Source organism: Mustela putorius, unplaced genomic scaffold (assembly GCF_011764305.1).
Source record: "Mustela putorius furo isolate JIRA1106 unplaced genomic scaffold, ASM1176430v1.1 tig00537342_pilon_pilon_pilon, whole genome shotgun sequence".
NCBI lineage: Eukaryota > Metazoa > Chordata > Mammalia > Carnivora > Mustelidae > Mustela > Mustela putorius.
In genome coordinates, this window is record NW_025422464.1 from 14,308 (window position 1) to 36,916 (window position 22,609).

The 22,609-nt window shown below is 37.9% G+C and overlaps 1 protein-coding gene across 1 annotated transcript in view; it reads left to right on the forward strand.

Moving 5' to 3' along the window:
• The first annotated feature begins 282 nt into the window (after window positions 1–282).
• The window catches only part of LOC123390397 (gamma-taxilin-like), a 44,315-nt gene continuing 21,988 nt past the window's right edge, over window positions 283–22,609 (forward strand). Inside the window, 5 exon segments of the mRNA XM_045074381.1 lie at window positions 283–351; window positions 11,261–11,308; window positions 11,310–11,534; window positions 11,536–11,566; window positions 14,262–14,353. Of these exon segments, the coding sequence (XP_044930316.1) occupies window positions 11,276–11,308; window positions 11,310–11,534; window positions 11,536–11,566; window positions 14,262–14,353 (381 nt within the window). The 5' untranslated portion in view covers window positions 283–351; window positions 11,261–11,275.

A 22,609-nucleotide genomic window follows, 5' to 3' on the forward strand; every position in this document is an offset into this window, starting at 1 on the left:
TTTTCCCAAAGTCTTCATCCGGGAATTTGCAAACTCGCGCGGCCAGTACAGCACAGAGGCGGGAAAAGCCGAGCCCAATATTCCCCACACCCATCTCCCCAGCCTCTCTTCTGGAGCCAACCTCTTCCGATCACGTGAAAGGCCTCGTGTGCGCGATTGGTTTCGGGGGTGCAGAAGCCGGGATGTATGTTTTACGAGCTTCCGTGCTGCTGGTTTAAACTGCGGTTTTGGTTGCTTCGGTCAACCCTCAGCGACTCAGGTCAGAAGGGCCGTGCGGGAGGAAGGCGGCCGGTATTCCTAGCAGGTCCGTCGGATAGATTCCCTGATCTCCACTGGCTGCCGCATTAGAGGGTGAGGGAGAATACGGTTTTTTATTAAGCTGGTTTTTAACTCTTGTTTACTTTACCCGTCGGACGAATATCGGCCTTCTTCCCCTCCTGGGGGGAGCACTGTTGGAGTAAGTATTTGTTTTTTTAAATCCCTGGTCCGATGAATGAGGAGGAAAGAAACTGCTAGGGTTTAGGGACGTGCTCCTGAGAGAGAAGGAAGGCGAAGCAGCGGTGAGCCAGGTGTGACAGCCACGTGCGGACGGCGCCGCGGGGCCCCGGGAGCCTGGTGTCCTCTCTCCCAGCCCCCGCCGTCCCCGTGCTCCCCGCGTGGGCACCACCGTCGGGAGACTAATTGAGGTCAACAGCTAGCCCTCAGGTTTCGGCGGGTGCACGAGGAATTGTACGCAGGATGCTCCTTGGTAGAGCTCTTGCGTAGTTTCATAATGGCGGGGGAGCTGTCGCTACGCTGCATTTTTCCTTTCCAGGTCTTTTCCTTTACTTTTCGCGGGCGCTGGATTGTAGGCTGCTGTGAAGTACCTTGTTATGGCCGCGTGGTTACTGAGACCTTGGCTCTTGGCGTCACCGATTTGTCGACACTGAGGTGGTGCCAGAAGACCTCAGTCCAGTGTGAACTTGGCAAACGTTGTCTTGTAGAAACTTCTTTCTAATTGATGATTTTTTTCTTACTTTCTTGTTCCTGACCTTTGAATGCCTCTTCTATACACTTTAGTCTCTCAATCTGTGATATATCCTAAAAAAATATTTCCTTATTTTATTTACGTCAGGGATTTCATTGTCTCTCTGAATACAGAAAGATGGGAGCCCTCCTTAAGATTGGGCAAATTTGACTTGTTCTGGCTCAGTGTGTAGGGTTCGGAAAAGTTCGCACAATGGATGAACTGCCCTACACTATCCTGTTTCATAGCCCTGGAATGGAGAATTGCAGGGAAGATTCTGGAAGATGAAAAACCCCGTTTCTTTTTCCCTTCACTTGGACGTATTGAGACATTCACTCCTATATGAAAATTACGGAATAATAATCTTCTAACAAGTTTAATGAATTTAAAAAGTCAAGTTTATGTTTAATCTAAGTGTCAAGAATTAGCTTTTGACGGGTCTGTTTCCAAATGTCAGGTATTTTTCGTGTTGTCACTACAAGATGTTGCTAACTTCTCACTTGTCTTTTCTGCCCGCTTATTACTCTTCATGCATTTGAAAGAAAGGTCCAGTAGATACCTGCAGAATTGAAAGGGAAGCCATGTATTCAACATGCTCCAGGGATTCAGAATTGTCACTAATATGACAGTGATGTTGAGGGTCTTTCCCTCAGGAACAAGTCTGATTTAAACTCAAAAACAAATTGCTATTATGGACTAAGTTCTGGGTTATGCTGCTTAGGATGAGAGTAGAGATGGGTTGAATTAGGAACAAAGTTTTACTCAATTAGCATTTTATTTACTTTAAAGATTTTATATATTTGTTTGACAGACAGAATACAAGTAGGCAGAAAGGCAGGCACAGAGAGGAGGAAGCAGGCTCCGTGTATGAGTGAGCAGGGAGCCTCATGCGGGGGGTCAGTTCCAGGATCCTGGGACCATGACCCAAGCCAAAGAAAGGCACTTTAACCCACTGAGCCACCCAGATGCCCCTCAATTAGCATTTAAATTTAAAAGGTCAGGCTAATGACATTTTGTGTTAATAGTTGGTCATGAATAATCTGAATCTAATAGTGCCTTAACTGTCTCATTTCATCTACCAAATTAGAGTCCTCTGCCAAACCTTTTCTGAGCATTTTTTTAGTTTTGTTATTTAACAACATGGAATTGAAAAATATGATAAAATATTAGTTTTTCAGTTTTTATTTTAAAATTGAATATCTGCTATCTGTATGTATCACTTTTACATAGGTACTTTAAAACTCTTTAATTTTTAAGTATTCTCACTAACTTGAAAAAATACTTAACACTAGGCTAAGTGTCCTTTGTTCTTTCTTAGGAATCCGAAATAATTATTATATGTTTTTAACATTGGGGAAATTAAATAAAAACAAAATAAATCTTGTTCCTCTTTACCCAAGAAGATGGACTTTATTGGGGGTTTATTTTAGAAAATACCTATTTTTCCTTTCACTTAGTTTGTTATTGCTTATATCCTTTGGGGTTCTCTTAGATGTATGTAAATTTGTGATTGTTAATTTTCCTGGATTGAACATTTTAGTCAATATATAACACATTTGTCTTTTTAAAACAGTTTTTGCCAGAACATCTTTTTATCTAGTTTTAGATTGCTACTCTACTTTTCCTTGGAATTTTTTTTAAATGGAATATCTTGTTCCGTCTTTTAAAAGTCCTACAATTTGTGTTCTTGTATCTGAGGTGTCGGGAGTCTCTCCTAGAAGGCATGTAGTGTTGGATTATTCATTTCCTTTTTTTAATACTTTATTTCAGAGAGAGCAAAAGAGAGCATGAGTGGGAGTCCAGAGGTGAAACTCTATGCTGAGTAGGCAGGTCATTGCAGGGCTCAATCCCAGGATCCCTGGCATCATGACCAAAAGCCAACGTAGATGCTTAATCTACTGAACCACCAAGGCACCCTGGATTATTCATTTTAAAATCCAAGTGTCATGCTTGCTTAATTAATTAATTAATTAATTTAAAGCTTATTTGTCAGAGAGAGAGAGCGCACACAAGCAGGGGGAGGAGCAAAGGCAGAGGGAGAAGGAGAAGCAGGCTCCCCACTGGAGCAAAGATCCCTATACTGAACTCTGATTCCAGAATCCTGGAATCATTACCTGGGCCTAAGTAACTGACCGAGGCCACTCAGGCATTCCTATATACTTTGTTTTTTATTAATTGTAAAGTTTACTCCATTTTACATTAAGAATAATTACAACAGAGACAAATTCACTTGTGTTAATTTGTTTTTCTAGGTCTTTTTTCCATCTATCGCTGCCTTCTTTGTGTTTGTGGTTTTTGTAATGTAACATTTTAATTCTCATTTCTTTTCTGTATCTTGTTTAGTTTTCTTATTTTTTAGGAATTATATTTGATAGCTTCAGCTTATAACATGAATCTGAATTAACATCAATTTATTTTGAGTGGTCTACTTCTGTAGAGTTCTGCCCTCCTCTTCCTTTCTTTCATTGCAGTGTCTTAAGAATATATCTTTTATGGATTAGAATAGTTGTATTAATATTTGTAATTTTTGTTTTAATCATGGACGGAAAAAAAAAGATAAAAGCCAAAATGTAATAATATTTTTTTTTAAAAGCCCAAAAATGGGCTTTCTTATGTAGCTGCCTTTGCTATTGTTTATTTCTTTGAATTGTTTATTGGCTTTTGAATTGTTTATTGGCTTTGAATTGTTTATTGTTTATTGGCTTTGAATTGATGAGTGATACCTTTTCACTTTTGTCACAGGATCACCATTTTCATTTCTTGTAGTGGGGGATCTGCTCTTTTGCTTTAAATTTATTTTTTATTTATTTTTTAAATTGAACTGTTGGTTGACATACTGTATTATATGTTTTTTGAGGGGTACAACATAGTTCAACATTTTAATAGTTTATGAAGTGATCAACACGCTTAACCTGCTTACCATTTGTTACCATCTTCAGCTTTTGGTTATCTGGAAATGTTTTTAATGCCCTTTTTTATTGTGAAGGCTAGATTTGGAGTTTTCATACCTAAAGTTTGTTTAGTTCATTGAATGTGTTAGATTAATAGTTTTTTCATCAACTGTGAAAGATCTTGGGGCTGCTATTCAAAACAAAAAAGGTTGTTTTTTTTGGTAGGGGGCTCTTTCTCTTTCACTTCCCCTTTAACTTTCATTCTGTGTATGCTGGTTTGCTTCATGGTATATTACAAGTCTCTTATGCACTACTAATTGTGTTTATTCTTCTTTCTGTTTCTCAGACTATTTCAGTTGACCTAACTTCTGGTTTGCTGATTCCCCTGCCTGCTGAACTCTGCTATTGAGCCTCTCTCTTTAATGGATTTTCCTTTCATTATTGTACTTTTTGCTCTGGGAATTTCTATTCGGTTGTCTTTAAAAAATCCTTCTTTACTGATGCTGTTTATTTTGTTCATATATCATTTTCCTGGATTTAGCACTTTGTGTAAGTTTCATTTTTTAACTTTTTGAGCATAGTTACAAGCTTTGTTCAAAATATATGTAATGCTACAGTTTCCTCAAGGACCTTTTCTGTTCATTTATCTTATTATTCCTGTGATTTGCGCATCATTCCATTTTTCTTTGCGTAATTTGTAATTTTTCTGTTGACAAATAAATGTTGTGAATATTATGTTATTGTCAAACAAAAACAAATTGTGATTTGATAAGATACCTTATTCAAAGACTTTACTGCAATAGGGAGAACATACTACTGATTTTAGAAATCTGAAAGTATTTCAGAAGCAGAGAGAGAATGATTTTTTCCTTTATTGGAAGGGCATAAGCAGGTTAGTAGAAACTTTTCAAGGGTAAATGAAGCAAGGAAAGAATGAGCAGGACAGCATGATGAAAAATATGTCACAACTCTTCTGTGGATGACCTACTTAAGGGGGCGTAATCTTTGTTTTTGTGCTTACTCAGGAGTAAGTCAAATTCAGGGGCATGAGGAAGGAGAGAAACTTGTCTAAAGTTTGGTTAAGAGAAGGCAGTGAGTAAGATATGTGCTGTGGTGAACATTGAACTCTGGAAGCCAGATTCTTCCCCTACGCTTTGTTCCTTGTTGGTGCTTGTTGGGGGTGTGGTAGTTGTTTAGTAACTTTTTATGCTTTGGATGATAAGAGCTGTTTTTGTAAAAGTAATAAATGTTTTGTATGGCTTTAGCTAGAGGTCAGCCAATGATTTGAAACAAGATTTCTTTTGAAAACAGGGGGGAGGGGAACTAAAAATAAACCCAGTCTTTGCAAATGGGCTCCATTTGGGGAACTCCTTAATACTTATCCAGGACATTTAGAAACTTGCCTTAGCTTGTACTACCACCTTGAAAATAGCAAGATGTAAAAGATGTATAAGAGGTGTAAAAGGTTGAAGGGTCTTTGAAGTCTCTTCTGAGCGTGTATTCTTCACTTTCATATGTCTGGTCTTTCTAGAGTCCCTGGTTATACTTGGAGACTTTTCAAAAGCTCTCTTCCATGTATCTTCTTTTTCAAATTTCTCATTTCCATGCTGTTTGCCTTATGTTTCTTTTTAGCCCAGAATAGGGGTTTGCAGCTGTTACTTCAGATTTTATACTAGGAGGCTATACTAGTCTGAGTCTGAGAGATTCTAAAGGCGGGGAAAACAAAGGCTCCTTGGGAGCTGCCTTGTAGGTCAAAATCCATCATCAGAGAGCTTAAGAACAAGGTTTCTGTTACCCACTCTGCCAACAGCCAAGTCACACCAGGAAGGCTAGCTACCTCCAGGCTACTATGGTTAGGGTCTGTTAGGCAGATAATTAGAAAGCCTCAGTATCCCTTTACTAAAATGTAGTTAGCAGTAGCTTTTTTCTTCATTTAGCCTTTCTGTGGTGATTGTAAGTTTTGATTATATTTCAGAGTTTCAGAAAATTAAAATTTGGATTTTTATGGGAGCGTAATCATTGCTTAGTATAGGAATGGGTTTTTTTTGGAAGCCCTGCTTCATTGTTTTTAGTCATGTGTTTCTCTCTAGTGTAACCTTAATTTTGTAAAGTAGTGGTATCTGGATAATATATCCAGTTAACAAACAAAACCAAAACAGAAAAAAAAACAAAGCAAACCTTTCTTAGGTGGCATAGCTCCTAATTATGTTGCAGATGGGTTTAAGCTAGAGCAATGAAGATACAAGGGAAAATGCTTTATTTCACCTCCTATTTGGATTATCCTGGCTTAATAATACCAATCACTTCACAAATGGAGATCTTATTTATAAGTTATAGTTGATCAAAAAGGAAGTGGTTGGAACTCCTCTCCTGTTTTCCTACCCAGTTCCAGGGCATGTTCCCTAAAGTTGGGTTTGCCTGATAATAATTTAGGTATCCTTATTTACCCCCCAAAGGCAACAGTTCTCTAATTTTTGGCTTAAGAAGTAACTTAACTGTTACTTTAATTTCACTTTTAAGATAACTTAAAAAGCATTGATGACTCCCATATAGAATCTTAAGCCCTATCAGAACTTTTTCTAATGAGCTCTTTTAAAATCTAAAGCTATGTTTTATGCTTTCGATTCATCCTGTCCATTGAGTCGTTTTTGTAATGCATTGTCTTGTGGAAAAATATTGAGTCACTGAGTTGTATAGCTCTTTCACATGTTTCTATAATATTAGACTATCATAGTTGTTGATACCATGATCAATCTCATCGGTAAAGTCTTTATGTACCTGGAGTCTGCCAGTCATGGTGGCTGAATGAAATTTTCCAAAATTCTAATTTTCATTTGAATTTTCCCATTGGAACAGATATTGTCTATTGTTTATTCTTGTGAGCTTGTTTAATATTCATTTTCTGCAAAATGCCTTGCAAGTATAACCAAATTTGAATAATCACAGTAACTAGAAACTACATAGGGTCAGATAAATAATTTCACTTACAAACTAATTTTTTTGCAATAGTTTATGACTTTTATCTTGAGACAGAAGACAGTTTTTTACAATAACACATAACCAAGAGTTTTCACATTCACACCTATTTCCTGAACCTCAGTTCCTTCAGGGTGATGTAAAGAGAACCAGGTGATGTTTGGATTTCGTAAGAGGAATCCTAAGCTTAGGGAACCTGACTTTTATAATGTGACAGAATGGTGGCTGCTCAAAGATGCCCATGTCTTAAACAGCGACCTGTAAATTATCTTATTGGCCAAAGGGACTTGGTGTAGATGTGTTTACAAAGATGGGGATTTTGAGGGATTATCAGGATGGGCCCAGAGAAATTGCAAGCATCTTTATAACAGAGGGAGGATGACAAGAGTCAGAGTGAGAGTGAGGGCATTGTGCATAAGACTTGGTTTGCTGTTACTGGCTTTGAAGATGGAAAGAAGGGCCAGGAGCTAGCCTCCATTAAAGTCAAGGAAATGGATTCTCCCATAGACTTTTGATGTAAAATAATAAATAAGCCACAAGGCAATTTATTATAGCAGCAATTGGCAACATGTCAATAGACAAATATGTCTGCTGCTTTAGAGTAGACATGATTTCTGTTTTTTCACCCAAGGCTGTTTGTTGTATAGAGATCCTTGTAAAGATAGCCTGAAACAAAGACAGCAGTTGTCTCTGTCCACAGGAGAAGCAGAAACACGATGTCATGGGTTCTAGTGAATTTTCCCTTGGGTACACAAAACTCCATTGGCCACACTGTTCTATCTGATTAGTATCTGGCTAGGACCATATTTTTTCAGTTTATCTGATGGATACTGTCAACATGACTCCCAAGCATCAGAAAGAGCCCAAGTGGCAGGATTAACTTTCAGATCTACTGCAGAAAGTTGGATGGCTTTCTTCCATGAGGCTCAGTGTGACCTTTCGCGCTGGTGTGGAGTGTGGATCATTGAATGGTCTACAAGTACTGGTTGTGTTTCCTTAAAGAATTGATCATTTTTTTGACCACCGCTAAGGGTAGAAGACACAGTTTTTTGAGGGTTTCAAGTTAATGCACAACTTCTGTGAAGAAGAGGCACATCTTGTACCTCTGTTAAAGAAAGTGTTTATGATTTGGGGGCTTCCAAAGTAGTACTTAAATCATGTGTTCCCAAGTGGGCAAAAATTTTAGAGTGCTTTACAGCCTAGCTCCCTAGAGGAAACTTTGTAAATCTTATAATTTAAGTAATTGAATTGTATCCTCTTCGCCTTTTTGAAAGGCCTCCCTGAGACCACTCTGTCCTATTTGCCCTGGGTCAGTTGTGTGTCAGCTGGATTCCATTTGTTGAATGGAATGGAATAATGGAACCCTTCTTGGAACTCTGGAATAACTTGGTGATGACTAGAGGAATGAGGGCAGGAAAGACATTCAGTCACTTACCAACATAAGTGTATTATTTGGGGGAGTTGCAGGAGCTGGAGCATCCATTACTGCTTCCTTTTAAAAGATAATAATTCTTATTCTGTCTGAGCTAGTCTGGTTGGAAGTAGTTACTTTTTCATCAGTGTGTCAGACCCAAAGAGATTTTAACACTTTGAGAAGGGCCACACCAGAGTATATTTTTAATGAGAAACAGTTTTGGAAGACATAGGATAGTATTACTTTGCCTCCTCAATGCTCCTCAGTTCTACCTGTTACTCAGTGCCTCGATTTTTATAACTGCCACAAAATGGGCCATATCTAGTAGATTTAGCTTCACGTTTTGTCCCCAGTCATCCCCTACTTGTAGAAGTCCTTTTGTCCAGAAAGGTTAGGTACTTGAGGGATGAGGAAAAAGTTTTACAAACTGCAGAGATCCATTCTGACTTCTTTGACCTGTGTGGGCGATCATCTTAGGGACACCCCATCGGCTGTAGACAACTGGTCATTTTCCTTGCAGTATAGGAACCCATGTCAGTCCACAGAAGTATCCAAGTAGCTGAGCCAAAGTTGATTCCTTTAGGCCCCATTTGTACCTGAAGAATATACCACATGGATTGATTTGGTTTTGGTGTTAGGGGAATGAAAGAAGCATCAGCTTATGAAAGGTCAGGATGCTTTGAATTTCATTTAATGGTGTTCACATTGCCATGATCAGTGCAGTGACTATAATTCAGCTAGCAATGGTGGCAGTCTGAGTAGTGCAGGCCTTGATCAATGGCTTCATTTTAGTTGCCTTGGGTATTTGTATGAATAGCTCAGATGATTTATTTAGTAGGTGTGATTGATTTTCATCTACCACTGTGTTCATCTGTGTTCATTGGTAGTTTTCTAAGCTAAACACCAATAGTGAGGCTTTTATAGTAAGGTTTTTTCAGGGAATATAGGTCAAAAGCAATGAGAGTTACCTTGAATTCTCTCCACCAGCAGAATGTTTTATACCCCATTCTTGGTCCTTCATAATTTGCAATAAAACAGCCACCACAGCCAGCCACTACATACGGTTTAGTTTCATTGTAACTGAATCACCTCGTAAATGGGACCATGAGTTTTGAGAGCCTCTGTGAATCTCTATTAGGGCAGTGTCTTTTGCTTTAGGCAATGAATCTGCAAAATAATGCCTTCCACTTCTTTGTGTAATACTGAGATGAGACTTTGCTGGCTAAATTCTTGATACTACCATTTAAATTTAAGAAATAAAGTTTTGTTGGGCCCTTTCCCACGTGGTAAGTCTGATATACTGAGCTCACCCACCCCAAAAGAAAAATATTAGGCCAGAGACTCAGGAGAATTTCATTCACTAGGTATTCACTGTTTGCAAGAGCCTCGAGGTAAGATAATTGGTGCTTTTCAAAAAGGATACGCCTGGTGTGTGAGGAGGGCTGTTCTTTGCTTGCCTTATCATAGAGACTTTGTAACATAAAGGAGTCTTTAGAGTTTGTGGGCCCCCCAATGTACTTATTTGTGTGTTTCCTAAATGAGAGAATCCCTACTGGCAGCACTTCATACACTTCATATATTTCATTATACTTCATATCTAATATATATGTATGTATTTGTATAGTAATTTGTACTATACATTTAACTTTGGGGGCAGCACTAACAGTACATCGAATAAGGCCCAAATCAAGTTTGTCTGACTTCCTAGGTATATTGTGGTGTGTGTGCCCCAGATGCCATTAGTGAAACAGAATCAGGTGGGTCAGTGACTTGGATAGCTGTTGTTAAGCAGAGACCTAAAAAATTTGACTCTGTCTATTCCTCACAGTATGCGAGCATACTAGGATGCATGTGTGTGGACTTTGGTTCCATTTGGGGATGGGGGGATTCTTGGTCTCAGCCCTAACCATCTCTCTCCTTAAGGTGGCTAAAGTCAGGGTGCACAGGAAGAAATTAGAGGAAATGAAGAAGGAGGAGAGAGTAGGGTCTACATCATACGTAAGAAGAAACATATATAAGAAGTATTTCTTCTTGCTTCTGAGCAGCATAACCAGGGTCTTTATAACTTTGCTTTCAAATGAAATGCCTTCACTTCTATTTAAAGGCCAGAGTGAGGGACCAGGGAAGAGATGAAAGATAAGTTTAATGTGAGAGCTTCTAAAAGCATATTATCATTTCTTTTTCCAGTTTCTCTCTTCTTAGTGTTTTCTCTCTGTTGCTTGCTTTTTCCCTGGTTTTGTCCCTTACCCCAGGCTGCTGAAAGGCAGTATTTGTGCCTACAAGTTTTTAAATCCAGAGCTTCCTGGGAAGCTACTCCAGGCTTGGGACAGCTCTCATATAACAAAGGCATACTCATATACAGGTTTCTCAGGGGGCTGCCAGAAAGGTTGAATGATCCTTTAAAATGATCTCCATATTGTTCTCTCTGGCACTAAGAGTATGGGCTTCCCATCTTTTATAGCCACTAGAGTGTGAAGTACGGTAGGTGGGAAGTTTAAAATCCCATGGTGCTTTCCTTCTGCAAAACAGCTGCTTTTCTATCACTAAAGTCTTCCATTTGGGTTGAAGTTTTAAATTTAAAAATTTGAGAAAATTTTTTTCTTTTTAGAAAATTTGAGAAAAAGTTGTTTCTGCAAAAGTTGTTTCTGATGGATTTTGGCAGCATATTACTTATTGGAAGAACAGTGCCTTGGAGCTTCCTATTCTACCATTATGGTAGTTCTTTTTAACTCTTTGCCTCCTTTAATTTAAAATTGCACTATTATTTTGTAAACAACCATGAAAGGGCGAAAAACTGCCCATGATGATGTGCCTATTGATTGTACCACATACAAAAAAGTAAAAAAAGTACATTTAGACATCAGCAATGTAGGATGGAAAAACTGTATTTTTATGTACTGTATAAATTCCTTCCTGTGATTACATTTGATTTAGCCTCCCTTCCATGATCTTTTTTTCTTTCATTCTTTCTAGCGTGTGATTGGCATAATGGAAGAATCTAGAATTTGCAGGCTAGGAGTTGAAAGCAGATATATTGTGTAACTCTCAATCAAATGATATTCCTCAACACCAAGACTCAGATTGTTCTGGCACAAGTAATAAGAATTCCTTGCAAGAGGATGAAGGCAGTAACTTTATAACAAAGAACAGGATTTTGGTGAACCCAGTGCACTACATGCAAGAGTCAAGAATGGATCCTCCTGGACCAGATGCTGGCAAGGATCCTTCTGATAGTCAAGAAGATTCGGGAGTGCAACAGGAACAAAGGAAAAACCTTAGGTAATATTCTCTGCACAGTGGTTGGACATTTTTATGTTGCTGCTTATTTTACCTAGCTTTTCTGTGGCACAGGGTAAACTATAGAACCTGTCCAGTTTTTTTCAGGTATTTTGTGGTTTTGGTTTAAAAAAAAACCAGCTCTGTTATTTTTGAACAGATCAGTCAGTTCTACGCAGGAGGGAAAAGTGGCAAGAGAGGGCCTTAGTTACAGGGTCCAAGGTATTTTACCTAAATAATCAAGAACGTGTTTTTATGTTTTTTTGTTTCTGTTTTTGTTTTCTTTTTGTGAAAAAGTCTGTAGCCATATGGCAGAAGCACTATTCTTGTGTCTGTTGTTTGGTTCTTTAATCGACCAATTACTACGAAGATTGTTTTTGCTCAGTTTATTTAAAGAATATTTACTAAAATTTGGCCATGATATGTTATCCCTGGCTTAGAAAGCAGGCTAATAAGTCTGAAATTTCAGGGTGTTTTTTCTCCCTTCTGGTATGTTAGTTTGACATTTTAGGGCTAAGAATGTAGTATGTTAAATTTCAAAAATAAAATTTAAAACCCTGACTTTGCCTTAGGAGCTGCTTCTCATTTTAAAAATGATTGTTAGAACTGGCATTTACCTGGTTTGAATTGAGTGATTTCTGTACCTAACACTAACTTGGAATTTTTAAAATCTCTTTTCTGCCATCCTTTATGACTTTAAAATTTATAGGAATGTGAGTAGTATTTAAAATTCCTTGAAACAAGATAGGTATCTTTTATATTGGCAGCCTCAGTGATACATGTAAAATATAGCTTTAGGTTTTTTTTTAGTAGTTTAATGGTTGGTAAATGGTTAAATCGTTGTAAATGGTTATAGTTTAAAATCTTCATAAAATTACAGTTTACATATATTATTTCATTCCCTCTTTATTTGTTCTAACCCAATAAGAAACAGTTTCAAAATGAAAATTTTGTGTGCAAAGAATTTTATTTAAATTCACTTAAATAAAATGTTAGTTTCAGAGGTAGAGTTCAGTAATTCATCAGTCGTATGTACACACCCGGTGCTCCTTCCATTATGAGCACTCATTACTGCCCATCACCCAGTTGCCCCACTCTGCCTCCCCTGCCTTGCCCTCGAGTAATCCTCAGTTTGTTTCCTAGAGTTAAGGATCTCTCATCTCTCAAACCCTCAGTTTGTTTCGGTAGAGATCAGCATCTTTCAAATAGGGCTCCATCTGTTTTTGGTCTTATTTGTCCTTCCCTTCGATCCTCTGTTTTGGTTATTTAAATTCCACATATGAGTGAAATCACATGACAGTTCTCTTTCTCTGACTTATTTCACTTAGCCTAATACCCTCCAGTTCCATCCATGTCCTTGGAAATGGTAAGATTTCATTCTTTTTGATGGCAGAGTAATATTCCTTTACACACACACACACACACCATTACCCATTCATCTGTTGATAGACATCTGGGCTCTTTCCATAGTTGGGCTATTGTAGAAATTCCTGTTATAAACATTGGGGTACGGGTGCCCCTTTGGATCACTGTGTTTATATTCTTTGGTAAATAATTAGTAGTTCAATTGCTAGCTTATAGGGTAGCTCTATTTTTAATTTCTTCAGAATCTCCACACTTTTTCTAAAGTGGCTGCACCACTTTGCATTCCTACCAATAGTGTAAGAGGGTTCCCCTTTCTCTGTATCCTCGGCAACATCTCTTGTTTCCTGGATTGTTCATTTGAGCCATTCTGACCGTGGAGGTATTATCTCATTGTTTTGATTTGCCCAGTGATGTCGCGCATTTTCGCCTGTGTCTGCTGTCCATTTTTAAGTCTTCTTGGGAAATGCTTGTTTGCATCTTCTGCCCATTTCTTGCCTGGGTTGATTGTTTTTTGGGTGTTGAGTTTGATGAGTTCTTTATAGATGTTAGATACCAGTCTTTTATCTGAAATGTCTTTTGCAAACATCTTCTCTCATTCCATGAGTTGCCTCTCAGTTTTGTTGAGTGTTTTCCTCACGTGCAGAAGCTTTTTATATTAAGTCCCAAAAGTAATTTTTCCCTATTGTTGCCCCCCTTGTTTTTTGGAGCATGTCTAGCAAGAAGTTGCTATGGGTGAGGTCACACAGGTGGCTGCCTGTGTTTTCCTCTAGGATTTTGATGGATTCCTGTCTCACATTGAGGTCTTTCATGCCTTTTGAGTTTATCGTTTTGTATGGTAGAAGACTCTAAATACCCAGAATATGCTTGGTAAATCACCAGAAAACAATCATAGCTCAAATTGGTCATTGGAAAAGTTGTTAGTCACAGTGGATTATGTGCATTTTAGATAGGCAGAGTGTGCTAGATGAGCAGTCTTAAACGTCTCTCAGTATTTGTATTTGGCCAGTGGAAAGGTTTTGAAAACATTCCTACCGTTTGTAAAATGTTGTACCTTAGAATCAGCAGTTAAGTAAGAGTTTTTAAACTTTGAAGAAGTGGTGTGCTTACTGTCCAAGTACCAAATAGTAAATTGCTAATAATGTTAGTAAACTGAAGAAATTTGTTGGGGGTAGGGGATTCCTCCTAATCGTTACCCTGATTTATTGGTGAATCTGTGTCTGACTTACACCCTTACATCATAACATGGATATTTGAACATAAAATTTATGTAGAATTTACAGATTGGATTAATTTTCTCCTTCTGGTACTTTTTTCCCCTTTTATTGGCCTTCAGGAAAAGAAGTGTTATTATTGATGCACGCTTTAAACACTCTTTCAACTCCAGAGGAGAAGCTGGCAGCTCTCTGTAAGAAATACGCTGATCTTGTGAGTATTAAGGGTGCAAAACTTATGTAAAATATAGCAAAATTTGTGTGTGTGTGCTTGATAAATTTTTAACATAGAATTTTGGTATGGCTTTAAAAGTAAAGTTGTACAAAATTGAAGGGAAGAGGCTTAGGTTGATTGTATGGGCCCATTTAATGGTGTGACACACAACATTTTATTGCTTTTTGAGTTTTAGAATAGATTTTGTAAAACTCAGTTTCAGCATGTGTTTTTAAAGATCTTATTTATTTATCAGAGAGAGCGAGCGAACATGGGGGTGAGGAGGGAAGTAAGGGAGAGGGAGCCTGCAGAGAGACTGGATCCCAGGACCCTGGGATCATGACTTGAGCTGAAGGCAGATGCTTACCTGACTGAGCCACCAAGGAGCCCTAGTTTTAGCATTTCTAAGTTTGCATTTTCCTTGTATGTTTACATGCCTGACATTGTGAGGGAATAATTTCATATGTAAATTGAGGGATTTTAGACATGAAAGCAGATTAAATTTGAAAGCTTTAAGGAATTTGACTGAAGTTGTGAATTACATGAAGTAGTCTAGTAGTTTCTTAGAAAAATATTTCCTTAGCACCCAATATATGGCAGGCATCATATTTTTCCTCCATCTTCCAAAGAAGTTGACTCATAGAAAATAATTTGTTCTGAGAGTGGCCTATGTTATTCAAGTAACATTAATCCTTTTTTGGCGTATGTGGAATTACTCTTCAACATGGAAACCCTGCCCTGATTTTAAAAGTGAAGAATAGGAAAGTCATAAGATCTTTTGAAGAATAGTGGGATTTTTTTAGAGTTATTGGTTCTATTGTAAATGCCAAAATTCTTGTGTTTTGTGAAATATTTATGTAAATTATTTTAGTGAATTTTATGCATTCACACGTGTTATTAAAGCAACAACTCTATATCATGCTCTATATCTTGGATACTTCACAGTATCAAAACATACTATGGTTCATGAATAATGGACTTTTACGTATAGAACTGAAAGAATAATAGTTACTATTCCTTCAGGTAGTATGCATATACTCCACTGGCATCTTCTAAAATTGTAAGAGGTGGGAACCACTGAGCATCAATGAAAAGGCCTAGAAATTGTCCAGATGCAAACATGGCAGTAATCAGAGTGTTGGATTGCTGGCCTCAGGAAAGGAAATGTCTGCTTCCACTGGGTAGTGAAGTCAGTGTGTAATGATACACTCACATGATGAAAATCAAATAAGAAGTGGTTAAAAAAAAAAAAGATGGAGAAAGGAGTGAAATTTGCATAGAAAAGTGACAGAATGATGAAAGGTTGGGTAGTTAGCCTGGTGTTAGGATATCAGCAGGCAGCATGAAAGGATTAGGCAGGAGAGAGCAAATTGACTAGCATAGTGGGCTAGGGCAATCCTTAAACTCCTACAAATCATTGGTGAATTTTGATTGTAGATTCTGATTCAGTAGATGTAAAATTCACTCTATACTGGATTTGAGGCAGGGGTGGGGAGCATGGCTAAAATACCATATTCTATCAAGTTCTTAGGTAACGACCAAAGCTGTTGGCCCAGGGATTAGATTTAGAGAAACCAAAATCAAGTGGGCTTTTACTTAGGAGGAGGACATCAGTAAAAATTACAGCATATGTTTAGCAAGTGACACATTAGAGACTTATGCTAGTGAGTAACCTATCTTTCATCTTATTCAGATCAGTAGTTCTTATGAGTAATAAAACAGGTATATTTTGTTTTGAAAAAAAAAAAAGTTCTAATACTTTGTTTCTTGGAAAACTAATTTCCTAAAAAAGTAGAGTAGTAGACTTAGGATATGTAACAGTGAGACCATTTTGAGAGTATGTCACTATCAAAAAAGCTAAGGGTAACATCACAGTGGACAGGAGAGACTAAGACACAAATTCTGTCTCCGACATGGCTGTCAACAATCTGGAGGGAACTCACAAATCCAGACCTTTTCTGTGATGAACAAAGGGTTGTAGTTTACATTACACATCCCAGCTTTTAAGATCTGCCACTGAGAGACAGACTCCCACAATAATCTGGCTTTGAATACTGGTAGGATTTCTATTGGCAAGACTCAAAGGGTAGTATAAACTGAGGTACTGCTATGTAAGGGCTTGTGAATACATTCACTTGACCTAAGGCCCAACACAGAAACCGCTGTTTGAAAAGCACCTGGACTTAATGTGAAAGACGCTCATTTGATTATTTTAGTCTGGACCTGAGGGACAGGGCATGTTGGAATGCTCTTCAGGGACTGCGGTGATAGCAGGTATCATTTTTATACCCTTCTCCTATCCTTAAAGACCATCAGTGCCCTTTTTTCACTTAACTCTGCACTTTTTGTTTCCCCCTTTAGTGGATGCCATCTTTGCATTCTCCATGTGTGCTGCTACAATCAGTGGGAACCATTCTTTTATTTGTTTTTCCTTGGTAGGTAGCATCTTTGACCTCTCCCTCTGCCATGTTCCACAATTCCCAGGGGGAAGCTTTTACACAAGTCTGCTGACCATTTTGTGGTTGCCTCCCAAGGGACAACTCTTTGTTGTCTGGCTCTTTAGGCTGAGGAAATTGATCTGCTGGATCCCACAGGGCTGTAACAAGCAGAGACAGTTCTTCACTGACTACCATCCCCAGGGCAAACTAAAACATATCTTCAGTCTTTCTGAGAAACTTTATCATCACAGCTGCAGTCTGAGGGGCAGTCTTCTAATAGACACGCCTATATAGGCAGACTGTAAACATTTCTAGAGACCTTGAAAGAGCCACTCCAGAGCACTAGTCTCTCTCAGAGAAGAGCTCTTACATGTGTCTGTTGCCTTAGGACATCTCTTGAATGCCTTGTCAAGTGAGAGTGTTGTACTCCTTGATCAGATACAGTCGTTGGCTAGAACTGAAACATAGCATCAAGTCTTGCAAAAAATGTTCATTTGCTTGTCCTGAAACATTGGCTCAAGGGGCAGGCTTCCTGTTTCTAGGGCCCTATGTAGTTTCTCTCTTAGAGGCCAGAGTATGCCATTGTTGTTCTCTTCCACTGCTTCACTGTAGCTAACAGTATCTCTCAGAAAGGAGCTTGTTTGCTCATCTAGAATCTTGATTTTTATGACTTTCACCCAGGAGCACCTCCAGATCTCCTGTTCTGGCAGGCAGCCTGCCTTATGCTTCTGATCCTACAGAACTCCATATATTTGCATATTTTAAGATGTGTTATTGGGGCCTGGCTTCCAGTCAGCACAAACCTTAGTGATCTTTGAGATCTGTGTACTTTGGGACACTGGCAGGTCTTGGTACACTGAACAACCTTGAGTTTATGAAGGGACAAGTAGGCCATTGGACAATCAGGAAGGTCTGACAGACAACCAAGTTGTGTAGGGCATTGCTGAATTCTGCTGTTCATGCTACACAAAACAAAATACATTCCTTCAAGACTGGGAGGGGTGGCCACTTCATCTACTGCATAGACACTGTGAAAGAGAGTCAAGAAAAATGAAACTGAGGAATATGTTCCAAAGGAAAGAGCAAGATAAGAAACCATAATGTAACAGAATAAGCAGTTTATCTGATAAAGAGTTCAAAGTGATGACTGTCAGGAAGATGCTCACTGAACCTGGGAAATGAGTGGTTGAAAACAGTGAGAACCTCAACAAAGAGATAGAATATATAAGAAAGAGCCAAAGAGAAAAAGAATACAATAACTGAACTGAAAAGTACACTACAGGGGCTTAACAGCAGACTAGGTAAGATAGAAGAGTCCATGAACTCTGCAGCAAGAACAGTGATCTCACACAATCAGAGCAGCAAAAAGAAAAACTAGAAAAAAAAATTAAAAAAAAGATGAAGACAGCTGAGGGGACTTAGGGGACAACATGAAGGGGATTAATATTTTGCGTTATAAGGCTCTGAGTTGGAGAACAAAGGACGACGAAGAAAATTTGTTTAGAAAAGGATAGGTGAAAACTTCCTGAACTGGAGAAGGAAACAGACCTTGAGATCCAGGCAGCACAGTTGCAAAGAAGATGCACCCAAAGACATCCACACCAAGACATGTTGTACTTAAAATGTTAAAAGCTAAAGACTGGGATTATTAAAAGAGCAAGAGAAAACAAACAAAAAAGCCAAAAACCTTATATACATAGGTATCCTATCAGACCATCAGCAGATTTTTTAGAAGAAACTTTGCAAGCCAGAAGGGAGTAACACGATATATTATTCAAAGTTCTGAAAGGAAAACAAACAAACAAAAACAAAACTTCTAACTAACCAAGAACACCTACCTGGATAAGGATGTTACTCAGAATTGAAGGAAACGTAAAGAATCCTCCAGATAGGCAAAGGCTTAAAGGAGTTTATCATGACTAAACTAGCTTTATGTGAAATGTTAAAGGGACTTCTTCAAGCTGAAAAGAAAGTGGGAAGTTCACAGATGTGTGGAGGTTAAATAATGTGCTAAAGTGCCCATCATTAAAGGAATTAAATTTAATTAATTGAAGGACTTTTTTTTTTTTAAATGTTGAGACAAATAATGATGGGAATACATCATACCTATCGGTTGCAAGAGCATTTCTCAGAGGGAGGTTCATAGCAATTTGTACCTTCCTCAGAAAACATGAAATCTCAACCTAAATTTACATTTCAGTGTACTAGAAAAAGACCAAAGCCCCAAGTTAATACTAGGAAGGAATACATAAAGATAATAATAAAGATCAGAGTTGAAACAAATGAAAAAGACCAAAAACCAGTAGAAAAGATCAGTGAAACTAAGCTGCTTCTTTGCAAAGATTAACAAAACTGACAAAGTTTCAGCTGCAATTAGCAAGAAAAAAATAGAGAGGGCTCCAATAAATAAAATAATGGATAGAGGAGACTTTGCAAGTGATAGCACAAAAATACAGTTAAAGCTGCAGATTCCAGTTGTCTGTGAGAAACCCAATTCCGAGGCCCCCATCTTCGAGCCAAACTACCAGAATAATCTTGCCTCCTGGCCATAAGTGAAAGCCATAGTGCCTAGGACTAGGGAAATTAGGTCCTAAGAGATGGATAATGTCTTTCCTTCTTCCTTCTGACCCCCAACCAAACAACATGGTTTTCTTTGATTCTTACTCTGTACCAAATGAAATGCAAATTTCAGAATTTATAGCTGTATCTAAAATCAGTACCTCAACTTACATTGCTGAAAGATGTTTTTCCTCTAAGGAAATTACTCCCTTTTGGTCTTCTCTCAGTGCCCAAATATCTTGAGGCTAGGAGGTGCACCCTTTAATTTCTTTCTGTTCCTCTGTCTTTTTAAAACCTGGGTTTCCAAAGGTGTGAGACAAATGTAGCTGTCATGCTGTTTTTTCTCTTGTTGTCATGAACCATCTTTTCTGGTTACCCAACTCTCACTCACTGAAGACTTGCACTGACCCACAGTTGTCCACAGAAGCCTGATTCCTGTTCTCAGTCTTCGTGGTTCCTTATTGTAGATGGCCCATATGAAACTTCAGCCCTGGTCTTGTGTTTCTATGTTTTGTTTTGTTTTTTAATTCATTGTGGTAAAATACACATATCATTAAATGTACCATATTAACCACTGTTAGGTAATGCATTTCAGGGGTATCAAATACATTTATTTATGTTGTTGTGAACCATCACCACTATCCACATCTAGAAACAAACCAAGCCTCTATGTTACTAACCAGTAACTCCTTCTCTCCCTCAGCCTCTAGTAACCACAATTCTACTTCCCATCTCTGTGCTTTTTGACTACTCTGGGTGCCTCATTTAAGTGGTAGCCTGCATGCATAAATACTTTTGCACCTGTTTTATATCATGTAGCATATCTCAGTTCATTTAGCATGTATCTTTGTAGCAGAATAATAATGCATTGCATGTATACAAAAAGTGCATAACACATTTTGTTCATGTATTCATCCTTTGGACATTTTTTTATATCTTTTGGCTGTTTTGAATGATGTTTCTCTGAATATGGGTGTACAAATAATCTGTTCATATACCTAGTTTCTGTTATATCATGTCATACCCAGAAGTTGAATTTATGGATTATATAGTAATTCTTTGTATCCCCCAGTGTCTGTAGCCAGCTAGCAGTGCTCAGTGATTCCCGTTTCTCCACATCTTTGCCAATATTTGTTGTTTTCTGTTTCTGTTGAAAGCCTTTCTGATGGGTGTGAAATGGTATCTCACTGCAGTTTCATGTGCATTTCTGTAATGATTAGTAATATTGTGTATCTTTTATGTGCTTACTGGTAGTGTATATGTCTTCTTCAGAGAAATGTTTGTGTAAGTCTTCTGCCCATTTTATAACTGTGTTGTTTTGTTCTTATGTTCTTAAGTTAATTTATGTTTATAACTTATGAATATTAATCTCTTCTGATATGGAACTTAAACATGACATTTTTTCCTTGCTGTGTGTTGTCTTTTCGCTTCTTTGATAGTGCCTCTGATGTACAACAGTTCTTAATTTTGATGGAGTCAAGTTGTTTTGTTTGTTTTTTTTGTTTGTTTGCTTGTTTTATCTTTTCTTGCCTGTGTCTTTGGTATCAAGTCCAGGAATCATTGTCAGACGTGGTGTCATGAACTTTTACCCCAAGTTTTCTGTTAAGAGTTTTACAGTTTTGGGCGCCTGGGTGGCTCAGTGGGTTAAGCTGCTGCCTTCGGCTCAAGTCATGATCTCAGGGTCCTGGGATCGAGTCTCACATCGGGCTCTCTGCTCAGCAGGGAGCCTGCTTCCTCCTCTCTCTCTGCCTGCTGCTCTGCCTACTTGTGATCTCTCTCTGTCAAATATATAAATAAAATCTTAAAAAAAAAAAGTTTTACAGTTTTATGTCTCAAGTATGTCTTTGATCCATTATTTTTTCTTTGTAGGAGACATTTGGGATACAGTATTTTGTTTTTTGTTTTTAAAGTTTTCTTTTTTTTTGGGGGGTTGTTTGTAACAGTTGTTACATTAGTTTCAGATGTATAGCATGGTGATTAGACAAGTTTAAACACTATGCTGTGCTCACTACAAGTATAGCCACCATCTGTCCCTTTATATCCCTATTACAATATCAGGGACTGTACCTTTTTTTCTTGAAACTTACTTATTCCATAATTGGAAACCCATTACCTCCCATTCCCCTTCACCCATTTTGCCCATCCTCATACTCCTCTGGCAACTGTCAATTTGTTTTCTGTGCTAATAGGTCTAGTTCTGCTTTTTGTTTATTCATTTTTTTCCTTAGATTTTTTTTTCCCTTAGATTCCTTAGATTAACAGTGGTTAATCATGTGGTATTTGTCTTTCTCAGTCTACTCATTTCAGTTGGCATTGTACCCGCTAGGTCCAATTGTGTTGGTGCAGATGACATGATCTCATCCTTCTCTACAGCTGCATCATATTCCATTGTGCATTATACCATGTTTTTCGAACCTACTTCTCTTAGGTTGCTTCTAGTCCTGGCTGATACAAGTAATGCTGCAATAAACTTTGAGACACACAATTTTCAGAATTTATATTTCATTTTCTTTGGGTAAATACGTAGTCATTGAATTACCAGCTCATGTGGGAATTCTGTTTTTAATTTTCTGAGAAACTTCCATCCTAATCACCATAGTGGTTCTGTGCCTCTTGTAGGATTGTTCTTTTTTTGTGCAAAATGCCATTAAAATTTGGATAGAGATTGCATCAGTTGGTAGATTGCCTTGGGTAGTATGAACATCTTAAAATGTTAATTCTTCCAGCCCATGAGCATGGAATTGCTTTACATTTATTTGTATCTTACTCATTTTTTTTTTCATCAGTGTCTCACAGCTTTCAATATAGGTCTTTCATCTTCTTGGCTAAATTTATTTTGAGGGATTTTATTATTTGTGTAATTGTAAAAGGGATTATTCTCCTAATTCTCTTTCTGATATTCTCATTGTTGCTATATAGGAAAAAAACACAGTTGATTTCTGCATATTAATTTTATAATCTTTAACTTTACTGAGTCTTGTATCCATACTAATAATTTCTTGGTTGAGTTGTAAGGGTTTTCTAGATATATATAATACCATGTCATCTCCATTTACTTTTTTCCTTTCCAATTTGGATTATTTTATTAATATTTTTTTCTTGTTGAATTGCTTTACTAGGATTTCTTTTCTTTTTAAGATTTTATTTATTTATTTGATAGATCGAGAGAGCATGACTGGGGAAATAGCAGAGGTAGATGGAGAAGTAGGCTCCCTTTCCGACACAGGGCTTGATCCCAGGATCCCTGGATCATGACTTG